The sequence below is a fragment of the Pipistrellus hanaki genome, assembly GCF_964339955.1.
Source record: "Pipistrellus hanaki genome assembly, chromosome: 14".
Lineage (NCBI taxonomy): Eukaryota > Metazoa > Chordata > Mammalia > Chiroptera > Vespertilionidae > Pipistrellus > Pipistrellus hanaki.
This window is the reverse complement of record NC_140516.1, coordinates 39,993,067-40,005,225: the sequence shown is the minus strand read 5'-3', so window position 1 is coordinate 40,005,225 and position 12,159 is coordinate 39,993,067. Positions and strand designations below refer to the sequence as shown.

At 47.7% G+C, this 12,159-nt stretch overlaps 2 protein-coding genes across 6 annotated transcripts in view; one reads left to right on the top strand and one right to left on the bottom strand.

Annotated features, from left to right (window-relative positions):
- INA (internexin neuronal intermediate filament protein alpha) lies at window positions 1–10,535 on the bottom strand (the record flags this gene model as incomplete). 2 transcript variants are annotated; one of them, XM_084903870.1, is made up of 3 exons in its annotated part: window positions 1–1,936; window positions 3,245–3,369; window positions 9,465–10,535. In XM_084903870.1, 3 exons carry the CDS (start codon window positions 10,533–10,535, stop codon window positions 1,618–1,620), a joined length of 1,515 nt encoding a protein of 504 aa, XP_084759996.1. In that variant the 3' UTR covers window positions 1–1,617. The 2 variants fall into 2 exon arrangements, with proteins under 2 accessions (XP_084759996.1, XP_084759997.1); XM_084903871.1 differs by lacking the exons at window positions 1–1,936; window positions 3,245–3,369 and adding an exon at window positions 8,383–8,555.
- The window catches only part of NT5C2 (5'-nucleotidase, cytosolic II), a 108,911-nt gene continuing 107,216 nt past the window's right edge, over window positions 10,465–12,159 (top strand). For all 4 annotated transcript variants that reach the window (XM_084903855.1, XM_084903853.1, XM_084903854.1 and 1 more), the window contains exon 1: window positions 10,465–10,601. In XM_084903855.1, the coding sequence (XP_084759981.1) occupies window positions 10,534–10,601 (68 nt within the window). In that variant the 5' untranslated portion in view covers window positions 10,465–10,533. The remainder of the gene's footprint in view (window positions 10,602–12,159) is intronic.

Here is a 12,159-nt window from a genome sequence, read left to right as displayed (position 1 = left end):
GTGGGACTCATGAGACTTTTAATTCTTATTTTATTCATGTTTTACAGTAAGTGTGGGAAGTAAAGACAGGGATGGAGTAAAGGGAAGGAAGAAAAGTATCTTTTAAGTTCCTGCAACTATGGGAGCATGTGCTAGGATAAGGAAGTTCAGTAAAAAGCATCATGTCCTCATCTTAATGCGGAAGTAAGACGGAGACATGGCAACTCTTTAGCGCTGGTGAGGTGACTGCTGGCAGGGAACACACCCTGCGTCAAACTCGGCACACGTGGGACGCAGCGGCTACACAGGTGGGCAGATGGAAAGTGGATGCTCCAGAATCTACTTCCTAGCATGCGAGTAGGAGCATGTGTGCCCCTCCTCTGGTCTGGGTGTCTCTTCCTCTCCAGCAGGGGGGAGACCACCAACCATGCAGCAGTGGGGAGACTGCTGGGCAAGACTCTTTTAGAAGAGAGATGTATGTACTTATTTGCTGGTGGTGTTAACTGACCAGAAGTGACTGCTTTTGCTTTGGGGCAGTAGCATTGTGTCCTGCTGATAACATAATCTACACTTAGCACTTTTTAAAAGGCAGAGGAGCGTGAAAACATTAGGACATAATCTAATAGGAAGGGGAATACATGGATTCTAAGGCTAAGGGCATGAAACAACTACCTCTATATCACCACAAACGACCCGACACAGATAAATGAGACCTTCACTTTTTCCATTCATACGAATACTCACCTCTTCTAGCTTACGTTACTAAATCTAAGGTCAGCTTAATCGCAGCTTATGATTACTGTTGCTGTGTTTCTAACATTAAGGTGAAAAGCTACATTCTTAATCAAGTAGGGTTTTGTTTTTCTCTCTCCTAATTCAATGGGTTTGTTAAGCCGAAAAGCCTAAAAATCTACAAAGTTTTCATTATTTTATTTGTTGGAGGCAACCCTTAACACGTATCACTGCCATTTTTATTTTAACCTACAGAATTGGGAGGGTAGGAAGCGGGCAGGGCGAAGTTGTTACATGAATCACAGAAATGGTCAACATGCATCGTATTTTACGCATTCAGCGAAGAGAGCTGAAGGGGGTGCGTTCTTTTGAGAAAAAACCCAGATGAAATTGAGGGGGATGGGAGGAAACATGTCCGTCAAACAAACACCTACCATTTGTGAAACGGTTCTATTCGGGTGGTGGGGTGTGGACCGTTAGTTTATCTTTGGCAGTGATCTTATATTTTAGGTATCTAGAGTGAGACGATACAGCTGGGCAATGGCTAGTTATAGTGAGTGAGACAGGTTTTCATTTTAATTCACAGCAAGAGATGATGATCACAGATTTAGCACCTTAGTTTGTACTTCCTCTGTACCTGAATCATCTATCACTGGAAAGCCTGAGCTTTAGGTGAGAAAGCTGTGTTCTTAGATAACTCCTCTGAGATGGCTGTAGGACCGCAGTTTGCTCCAACCTAAGAGGTGGTTTTCTTATTGGAGAATGTGGTATTCAATGCTAAATATGAGACTGAAGCCTTGAAGACATTGTATAGTGGTGACAGGTGTTTTGGTTCAGGAATAGGCTGTTAACAAGTCAAATGCATATTATCCCCTCTTAAGCGTTAACTCTTTTTAAGCAACAGAATTATATTTTTTGGCTTGAAATGGTGGTGCTTTCTTCTATATTTGATTTCTCGGTTTTCTTAGTAGACATTACTGTCTCCTCCAATATTTCTTCAAAACTTTCCTCTATCTGGGAGGTTTTCTTAGAGGTTACCTTAGAAGCCTCCTCCTCCTCACCCTCTTCCTCTTTCTTAAGAGACAGCCCCGTGGATGAGACTTTGGAGGTAGTGGAACTGAGGATTCTAGGCGGGAGCAGATAACCTGGATTGGGAAATGGATTCAGCCCTAAAATACTTGACCCACTGGTGCTAAAACGTGTCTCTTCACCTTCCAGCAACTTCCTGTAAATCGAACAGAGGGGGGAAAAAATCTCAGGAGGCTAACGTGCAACTTTGAAAAAAAACAAAAACAAAACTTAACCCTGCAGCTCCTATTTGTTTTAGAAAAACTCTAAAAGAAAAATTCTGTAAGATTTTGTGGTTTACATGACCTCACTCATTTATGGATAATAAAGAACATTATAAACTGATGAACCAAAAGATAGATATAGAGACAGTAAAGCAACAAGCAGACTGTCAAATTACAGTGGGGAGGGGAGGAAGATCTGGGGGAGATAATAGATCAACCGAAGGACTTGTATACATGCATATAAGTACAACCAATGGACATAAAACTCTGGGGAGGGAAGGTATGTATGAGAGGGAGGGAGGGGGGCAAAAAAAATCAATAAAATATGTTAAAAATAAAAAAAAAATAAAAAAAAAGATTTTGTGGTTTATTCATGAGATTGAGACCCATAGATTTTGAACTCCAAGTCTCAAAGACTTGGGGTTATTTATCACATGCACCCACACATCTTCCACAACAGCTGTGTTTAAGGCACCGTCAAAGGGTAACCTCGCCTATTCACTAATATATTAACAAAGGAAAAACCTACAATTCCCCTTGGCCTCATCATACCTGTTTTTGGCACTTATAGTCTACAAAGCTCAAGAGAAAAGTAATTTTGTTAATTAACACCATAAGTGCAATGGGAATAAGGAGGTGAGAAGTCCACAGGAGAGGAAAGAACTGCCTAAATCAACCTGAATGTGAGATCTGTACTTTTTCAATGTGCAGGAGTACAAATGGAGTGGAACCAGGAACATCAAAGATCAGCGAATGAACCTGTTTCAGATCCCAGGCTTTTTCTCGGGCCAGCCTAAATGGCATCACAAAAGAGTGGCCCCAAAACCTTGTTTATCGTAACTAATAGTTTCTATCATCCTTTCTTTAAAATCAGTGCTATTGCCCTAACCGATTTGGCTCAGTGGATAGAGAGTCGGCCTGCAGACTGAAGGGTCCCAGGTTCGATTCTGGTCAAGGGCATGTATCGTGGTTGCAGGCACATCCCCAGTAGGGCGTGTGCAGGAGGCAGCTGATCGAGGTTTCTCTCTCATTGATGTTTCTAACTCTCTATCCCTCTCCCTTCCTCTCTGTAAAAATCAATAAAATCTATTTAAAAATAAAAATTAAAAATAAAGTAAAATCAGTGCTATCTTTCCTCATCCTCTCTCACCCATAAGAAATAGAAAGACTAGAACCATTTATTTGGGTAATGCTGCCCCAGGTGACTGCATTTGCTTTGGTGAGTATGCCCTTTGGAGTACCTGTAAGCTGCTATCTCAATGTCAAGAGCCATTTTGACATTGAGCAAGTCCTGGTATTCCCGAAGGTGGCGTGCCATCTCACTCTTGGTGTTCCTCAGATCATTCTCCAGTTGCCCAATGTTGTCCTGAAAAGTGACATGGCCGACATATTTAGATCAAAACCAGCAGAAATTCATTGAGATTCCCACAAGTCAAAGACTGTCAACTATGACTACACATTAAAATATCCAGAACTCTCTCCTTCCCATGCCCAGCCTAGATTGTGATTCATTTGTTCAGGGGTGAGGTCCCAACACCTGCATTTTTATCATTATTATTATTATTTTACCAAGCATCCAAATCTCCCCATGGTTCTCAACTGAACACTAAGGAGATATATATATATATATATATATATATATATATATATATATATATACACACAATACTTACCTGGGGGTATGTTTATTGATTTTTTTTTTCAGAGAGAGAAAGAGAGAGGGAGAGGGAAGGATGGAGGGAGAGAGAAAGAGAAACATTGATGTAATAGAGAAATGTTAATCGGTTGTCTCCTGTATGCCCCCTGACCAGGTATTGAATCTGCAATCTTTTTGGTAGGAGAGGATGCTCCAACCAATTGAACCACCGGCCATAAAAGATATTTTCTTTTTAAAAATCTGTTCCCATCCCTCCCTTGCTTGTTGTACTTGCTGCTAACTAACTCACTAACTCATTGGTTGGATGGTAACCATAACCCAAAGCCTCAGGTTAGGAGCTTACTAGTAGACTCAGAAAATTCCACTGTGGAAAGCACAGACAGAGAGGACAGCAAGTCTTTCCTGCCTCCATTCGTTTTGCTGGTTTCCTGGAGGTCTGCTACTCAATCACTTTACTGAAAGCATTTCATGCAACAAACAAGGAGGAAACAGAAATTCTCGATGGAATTTTTTTTTTTTAAGAAAAATTTTTATTTTATCCACATGGCGGACTAAATGATAATTTTTTTTAAAAGAAACTTCTCTATGTAATAGTTTTGCTCCAAATTCTTCAAGGTGCAAAACCAGGCATAGAAGAAAAATAGCTTTACATTTGTGATTCTGGAGCAGCCGGAAGAATCTTTTGAAAACAAGAGGTCCTATTGCTTAACTGCTTAAAATCCTCCAACGCCTGTGGAATAAAGTCCAAACTCTTCTACATGGCCTATACCCTCCCCTTACTCAGCGTGGTTCAGCTAACCTGACCTTCTCTTTTGCTCCCTAGACTTACCAAGGTGCTATCCCAGGCCCTTTAGGCTAGCTATTTCCTTTGTTTGGAGTACTCTGGAGTCGGTCTTTACATAGCCCACTCCATATCATCCAAGAATCAGTACAAATGTCCTCTACTCACATAGGTCTTCCTGACATCCAGCTTAAGTACTCTCTCCACACTGATCTCACACATTATCTTACCTCCAGCCAGGACAGCTGCTAATCCATGAAAGAACATTGTGCAAATTAGAAAAAGGTGCCTCCAGTGGGAGGACAAATTTTTAAAAAGCACCCTGGTTGGTATTGTTCAGTGGTTAGAATGTCAACCTGTGCAGGATCCATCCCTGGCCCTGGTTGGGACATGGGTGGGAGGCAACTGTGATAATGATCAATTTTTTTTATTTATAATTCTGTGATGTCTTTTATCTTTTAGGTCAACTGGGGTATACCAGACTGCTTATTTCTATCCTAAATGACCTCAAAGAGCAATGTTTGAATTGTTTTCTTTGTTGGTTACTCATTAGTTTTCTTTGTTCTGAAAGAACTGATCTGCTACTTCTCCTTGAAATGCCTGACTCCTGCAGTCCCTTCTCCTTCTCTATCATGCTGCAGGCTCGAAATCCAAAGTGCTTTAGAATCATGTCAAGTTAGAATGAATAGTCTGGGGGCACCAGAGGGCTCAACTTCCTAATACATGATTTAGAGATAGATATTTTTTGACTCATTAGCAGGTCCTATTTTTTTTTTTTTTTAAGTTTTGTTGTTTCACAGCTGTGTTTTCTGAAAAATAGGTTATTGGGGAGTTGAGTTCTAGATGGATGAGATTTCCCTGAACTTTTTTTTTTTTTTAAATATATTTTATTGATTTTTCACAGAGAGGAAGGGAGAGGGATAGAGAGCTAGAAACATCCATGAGAGAGAATCATCGACCAGCTGCCTCCTGCACACCCCCCACGGGGGACGTGCCCACAACCAAGGTACACGCCCCTGACCGGAATCGAACCCGGGACCCATCAGTCCGCAGACCGACGCTCCACCCCCGAGCCAAACCGGTGCCGGCTCCTTGAACTTTTTTGTTGCACATTCCACGTGTCTATTTCATGGGTCAGAGTAGATAAAAAAAAAAAAAGCACCACTATGACCTTTCAGAAGGAATTGTGCTGCCCGCGGATCACTGCTCGTCAAGATCTCCTCTCTTTGTTTGCGCTCTTTGTCTCCCTGCACCACCAGGCTGTCTTGCCTCGCCCCTCAAAAGCTCTGCCAAAGATGGCTTCCAGCGAGCGCAGCAGTCTACCCCTCCCCCAACCACACAGCTACTGCCGGCTCAGCCTGAGGGCGTGGGCAGAGGCTCTTCCAGCTCCAGCTGGGGTCTCTCCTGGGAGCCGTGAAGCAGGTGCGGAGCATCCCCCTCAGGGCTGGAAGGACGTGGACTGGGAGGAAGAGAAAGAATTGGCTACACTAGCATCTTCGGTGAAGAGGAATGACAAACAGTGCTGCAGATTTCATCACTTTGAGGGGCCCTCAGCCAGACAACAGTAGTGAATACAGCCATCCAGAATGACTACTGTGCATAATAAATTTAGTGGGAGGAAGGGTTTTTATCTGTGATCCACCCGTGTGCCTTGTTCTCTTCTCCTGCCTTTGTTTTATCCCCACAATTTTTTTCTTTTCTTTTTTTCCCTACCATACTTGAAAATTTTGCATTATATGAGCTGGGAAATGTGCTTTAGTCTCTTGCACCCCAAAAATCTACATGAGGAACAAAAGAATGCAGCATTTTAATTGAAAAACAAATTTTAATTGAAAAACAATTCTTGGCCACACCTACTCAAACTACTGAATCCACATCATCAGGAGTGTGCGTAAGAAATATATATATATATTTTTTAAGCCCTCTAGTGACCTTGGTATGTCAATGGGTTTAGGAACCACTAGTTTCTATTTATTTTTGTAAAGGAGCTATCATGGTGGCCCCAGTAACACAGTGGGGTAGAGAAGAGCAAGAACGAAACAAAACAAAGCATGTGGAAGGCTAAGGACTAACTATAGTAGCTTTTTTCCCTTGAATTCTAATTTCAGGAATTGATCCATCAGGCTATAGATTTATGTGCAGGCACTGCAAATCTCCAAGGGACCGGCCCCTTCCTGCCATTTAATTAGGTTGTATTCCAATCTCATACTGGAAAGAGGAGGGCAGGCTTGGCTGCTCTCCCTGGAGAGCATTAAATAATGGCGATCTTGATTGTTCAGCAAGGTCTTTCAAGGAAAGCTTTAGCTTTCCAAGACTGACCATAGTACGGGGCCCGGGGCCCCAGTACCCTTCAAAAATGTCCTCAGATATTTTTGGGAGAATAGGGCTCTAATGGTGGTGAAACAGCCATGCAGGAACTCAAACTGCCCTGTTTTAGAAATGAAAGAGTCTTTTGCTAAAGAGGGTGAGTGCTTTTGGCTTTTGAAGACAAAGCCATAGCGCGTTATCATTTCTCCTGTTGCCCAATTTGGACCTCTCATGCACCACTGTGTACATACTATGTCACCTTAAATCATTCTTTACCTGTTCAAAATATAATAAGCTCTCTCTCCTCAAATAGGCTGTCAGATCTCTGGGGCAGGGAAAGGGGGGTTTTAATGGAGCCTTCCTTTTTCCTCTAAGTAGAGTGGCAAGCTCTAAAGGGAAATGGGCCCACTAGTAACCACTGAAGCAGAAGAAAGAACAGCCTCCCAGACTGCAGTGGAAGGGGAGGGAGGAAAGGGGTGAGAGGGCAGGAAAACAATGGCTGAATCTCGCTGTGGAGAAGGAAGCTTTTCATCTTCATCAGCACTGCTGAGCTTGTCAGAACAGAGGATACCCTGGTGGCTTCAAGCCTTCAGGTTCGGCAGGTGAGGATGTGAGCCCCTCTTCAGCCTTAGGTCCCAGAGGGTAGGAAATAGCTCTCTGCCTCTAATCTCTTCCACTCCATCAACATGTCCGCTGAGGGCACTGAAAGCAAAAGTTGACGGGGGCAGCACTGCAGAGCTGCAGACATACTGCAGTTGCTGTGTTTTATTCTCTCCCATAGGCTATGTCTACCAGTACTTGATCCTGCTATTGTCTAACACTCAAAGCCTTTTAAATGCAAACAAAACAAGCCAGACAATATTGTCATACCCCTTAGAATGCAGGAGCTATATAACAAGCAATCAGAGGACCTGGCAAAGCCCAATTCAGATGGCAGCTGTGGGTAAGTTATCCTTTTTGTAGAAATATTGGGCTAGCCCTTCAGAAGATCACTTAGCTCATCTTTGAGGTTTCTAGAAGAAAACACGAAGCTTCAATGAACTTAATGTGACTAATCTGGACCTTCCAGGGACTAGGCCACATAGTGAAAAGTTCAAATTTACAGGATCTTGAAGTAAAATAGAAATCCTCACTTGAGTAGTACTGTCATTGCAAACTGACAAAAACAAATGGTCCAAGCAAGCTTTCTTCCTTTATCAAAGAAAGTAATTTATAATGAACAATAAATATCTGTACACTAATAGTTATCCTTTATCTCTAGACTAAAACCATACTTTGGAGGTTTCACTCCTTTCTTGTATGTATTTTATTAATGTTCTCTAAACCCTATTCTTTTAATCAAATGTAAACTTTGATCTTGGCTCGAATGAATTATTGTGAGTTTCTGAATTATTAGCTTCTACCCCAAAGAGCTTTTATTGTACCTTGAATTTGAACCACACTATTTAGATTATTTTCTAGACCTTCTCCTGCCTCTGCACCATTGTGGTCATAAGCCCAGAATGTTTTATATAAAAAAAAACAAACTAAAAATGCAGTTGGTCTTTGTTTGGAGGAAAAAGTGAGGAAAGACCCCATCATAGGAGTTTAGAGGATGAAAAATAAGTGGTCTATAACAAAAACAGAACCAATCTCTTTGATTTATCACATTCACTTAGATTGGGAAACTGTTAAGAAAAGGGGCATTTTCAAGTGGGACCTCACTGCTGCTGAGCAAATTAAGTGGTTTTTCTTTAGTGCTAAGCCATCCATGAAAGTGGATATTGATGCTGTCCACGAGGTGACCTTTGATTTCAGGTAGCCAAGACTGATGTGTTGGTGTTGCAAAAGAAAAAAAAAAAAAAATCAAAGCAGTTAATTGCCTAGAGAGTCATAACTGGGCCATGCGACCGGGGAGACATTTCTGAGATGGGAAGAATTTGAGATCAGCACCGAGGACAGCACCCCAACCCTTTTTCATTTGCTAACTGGTGTGTAAAGCTTTCTTTCAAAAGAAATATCAATCGGTCGACAAGGGAACCGTGGTGTGTGTGTGTGTGTGTGTGTGTGTGTGTGTGTGTGTGTGTAGTGTGTTTTGTGTGTGTGTGTGTGTGTGTGTTGGGGGAGGGGGAGAGCAAGAACAGGGCGGTTACACTAGCCTGACCACCCATCTCGTTGGTTCCCAATCTCTACTCCTTTGAGAATAAAAGTCAGGAAAATGGAGTAGAACCCTTTCCAGTTCAGTCCAGCATTCTTTCCCCAACCCTAGGGCAGACCATACTCTATAAATATCGATTCCAGGACGCACAGAAAACCTTTCAAAGTCAACAAAAGAAGCCAAAGAGCCAAGACAGCACCATCAACCACGGAGCAGGTGTAACCCACCTCCGTTTGGGTGGGGAACTGTTCTTCAACTGTTTATTCCCACTTGCTGACTGGGAGGCATAAGTTAGATTTTCGAAATCTGAAGAGGAGAAGCTAAGGGCTTCTTTGTAAGAAGGTCCCGGAAAGGTATGGAAGTGAGGGACGGGAGAAGAGGGCGTCCAGGCCCCCACCATTATCAGTGGAGAGCCCAGAGCTTTTTGTTTGCCAAGGCCTCTAGTCCAGGGTCTTTCCTCCCTCGCCCTCCCTCGGTTCCTTGGGTCACCATTGTGCGGGGGCGGAGGGGGAAAGGAAATCTCAGGTATGCTTAGGAGGGGACGGGGCGCCCCTCCCTCTCCAGCGCTCCAGCCCTTACCTGGTAGCTGGCCACTTCAGCGCTGTGCCTCTCCTCCAGCTCCAGGATCTGCCTCTCCAGGGACTCGTTGGCTCCGCGCAGGCCCTCGATCTCGATGGTGCGCGCCTGCAGCTGGCGCCGGTACTCGTGGATCTCCTCGCGGCTGGCGCGGATGGCCTCGGTGCTGCGCGCCGCCTGCTCGTTCAGGTTGGCGAACTTGGACTTGTACCACTCCTCGGCGGACTGCAGGTTTTTGGCGGCCAGGGACTCGTACTGGGCGCGGATCTCCCGCAGCGCCGAGCTCAGGTCCGGCTTCGCCACGGCGGCCACGTCCGCCTCGGCCGCCGCCTGCGACGACGCCTGCAGCGTGGCCAGCAGCTCGGCCACCTCCTCGTCGTGCACCTGGCGCACGAAGGCCAGCTCGTCCAGCAGCGACTCCACCTTCTTCTCCAGGTCCAGGCGGGCCAGCGTGGCGCCGTCCACGTCGCGCTGCTGCGCCTTCAGGGCGCGCTCGGCGCCCTCGCGCCCGCGGCTCTCCTCCTCGCAGCGCGCCCGCAGCCGCTGCACCTCCTCGGCCAGCCCGTCGCGCTCCAGCAGGGCCTGCGCGCGGGCCGAGCTCGCCTCCTCCAGCTGCGCGCGCAGCTCGCGCAGCTCCCGCTGGAAGAGCTCGCCCACGCGCGACGGCTCGGCGTGGCGCTGCCGCAGCGCCGCCAGCTCGGCCTCCAGGGCGCGGTTCTGCGTCTCCAGCTGGTGCACCTTCTCGATGAACACGGCGAAGCGGTCGTTGAGGCCCTGCAGCTGCTCCTTCTCGTTGGTGCGGATGATCTTGTACTCGTTGGTGCGCGCCGCCGCCTGGCTCAGGTCCAGCCCCTCGGAGGGCGCGGGGGGCCGGCGGTAGGCCAGGCCCAGGCCGAGGGACGAGGCCGAGGAGCAGGCGGCGGCGGAGGAGCCCACGGTGCAGCGGGTCAGCGACTGCGAGCGGTAGCTGCCACCGCCGGCGCCGGAGAGGCGCGAGGACAGGCGCGGGCTGTCCCCGAACACCTTGCGGTAGGAAGAGGGGCCGCACAGGTAGTGCTCCGAGCTGAAACTCATGGTGCCGGGACGGCGGCGGCGCCGGGAGAGCGACTGCGGCTGCAGATACAAAGGAGAGGAGGAGAGGTGCGCCGGGCGGGGCGCGGCGGGGCGGTGAGCACCGGTTTTAAGGCGCAGGGGTGGGGGTGGGGGGGTTGGGGGCGGAGCTCTGCTCCGGGCCTGGCGGGGGAGAGAGAGAAGGGGGGCATCGGGATCGGGATGGGGCGGGGAAGCTCCGCGATTCCTGCAGCTGCGCGCGCGCGCCTGGGACCCAGGGCGCCAGGACAGTCCTTTGCGCAGGAGCCGACCCCTCTCCTGAGTGTCCCTCCCTCCCCACGGAGAGTCTGGTTTGGAAATGGCTTGAGCGCCGGGGTGCGTAAACGACTGGACTGCACGGTTCTGTCGCTTCCCATGACCCTGTTCTAGGGTTTTCGCGGAGGTGTCTACCCTAGGCCTGTTCCCACCCCGGAGCTCCCGAGGGTAAGGCCCTCTTCTCCCAGGCAGAGTGGGACCCCCAGGGCGAGGCTTTGTTCTCTCCCTCCGCTGGTTCGGGGTTCCCGAGGGGAAAGTGGGTCTACGTCAGAGAACATCTATCTCATCGGCGGTTCCTCGGCAGCTCCCTGGACCCGCAGGGGCCGGGAGGCTGCGCGGAGAGCCTGCGATCCCTCCCCACCCCCGGGGGGGGGGGGCGGGGAGAAGAAGCGAGGTAGGTAAAGTGCACAGGGGCCAGGGTGGAAAGAAGCGGAGGGGAGAGCTAGGGTGGCCGAAACGAGCACCGCGGAGGCGCCCCTGCCATTTGTACACCTACGCGCTCGCGTTCACCACAGTCCTCACGGCCCTCAGTTCACTACAACCGCCCTCTGATTTCCTTTACGTGATGCGTGTGGCCTGGCGTGCATTTGAGATTTCAGTCTGTGTCAATCGTCTCCGGGTTTTGTGAGAGCCTCTTCCTGTGGAGATCTCTCTCTTTGGACAAAAGAGGTCCCTGCAAACAGACCCCTAGGAGTGGGGAAGAGTGATTGGTAACTGAACTGGCCACCTTTCCTTTGCATTGGGGGACTCAAAGAAGCATCTGGAAAGATGAGGTTGGGAGGAGTCAGGGTGTGGGGTCTGCATTATGTAATCCTATATGATATAAGGCTAATATGCAAATGGACCAAACTGCAGAATGACCAGTCACTATGACATGTACAGACACCAGGGGGCAAATGCTCAAAGCAGGAGCTTCCCCCTGGTGGTCAGTGCGCTCCCACAGGGGGAGTCCCACTCCGCCAAAAGCTGGGCTCATGGCTGGTGAGTGCAGCGGTGGTAGCCTGAGCTGCCTCTAGAGCGCTAAGGATGTTCAATGGGCCTAAGCTAGCAGTCAGACATCCCCTGAGGGCTCCCAGACTGCAAGAGGGCGCAGGCTGAGTGAGGAACCCCCCCCCCCCCCCCCCCCCCCGTGCACAAATTTCGTGCACTGGCCTCTAGTAATGCTTATAATCTCTCTCAGGATGTGGCTATGACTTTGGAGAGAGTAGGAAGAACTGCTTAGTAGGTTCCAGAATTTCAGACTGATGACATTTATTGATCTTGGGATATCAAGGAATTAGCTCTAGGGTAGATTTTTGTTTCATGGGGGTGGATGGAAGGTATTGCCTGAGAC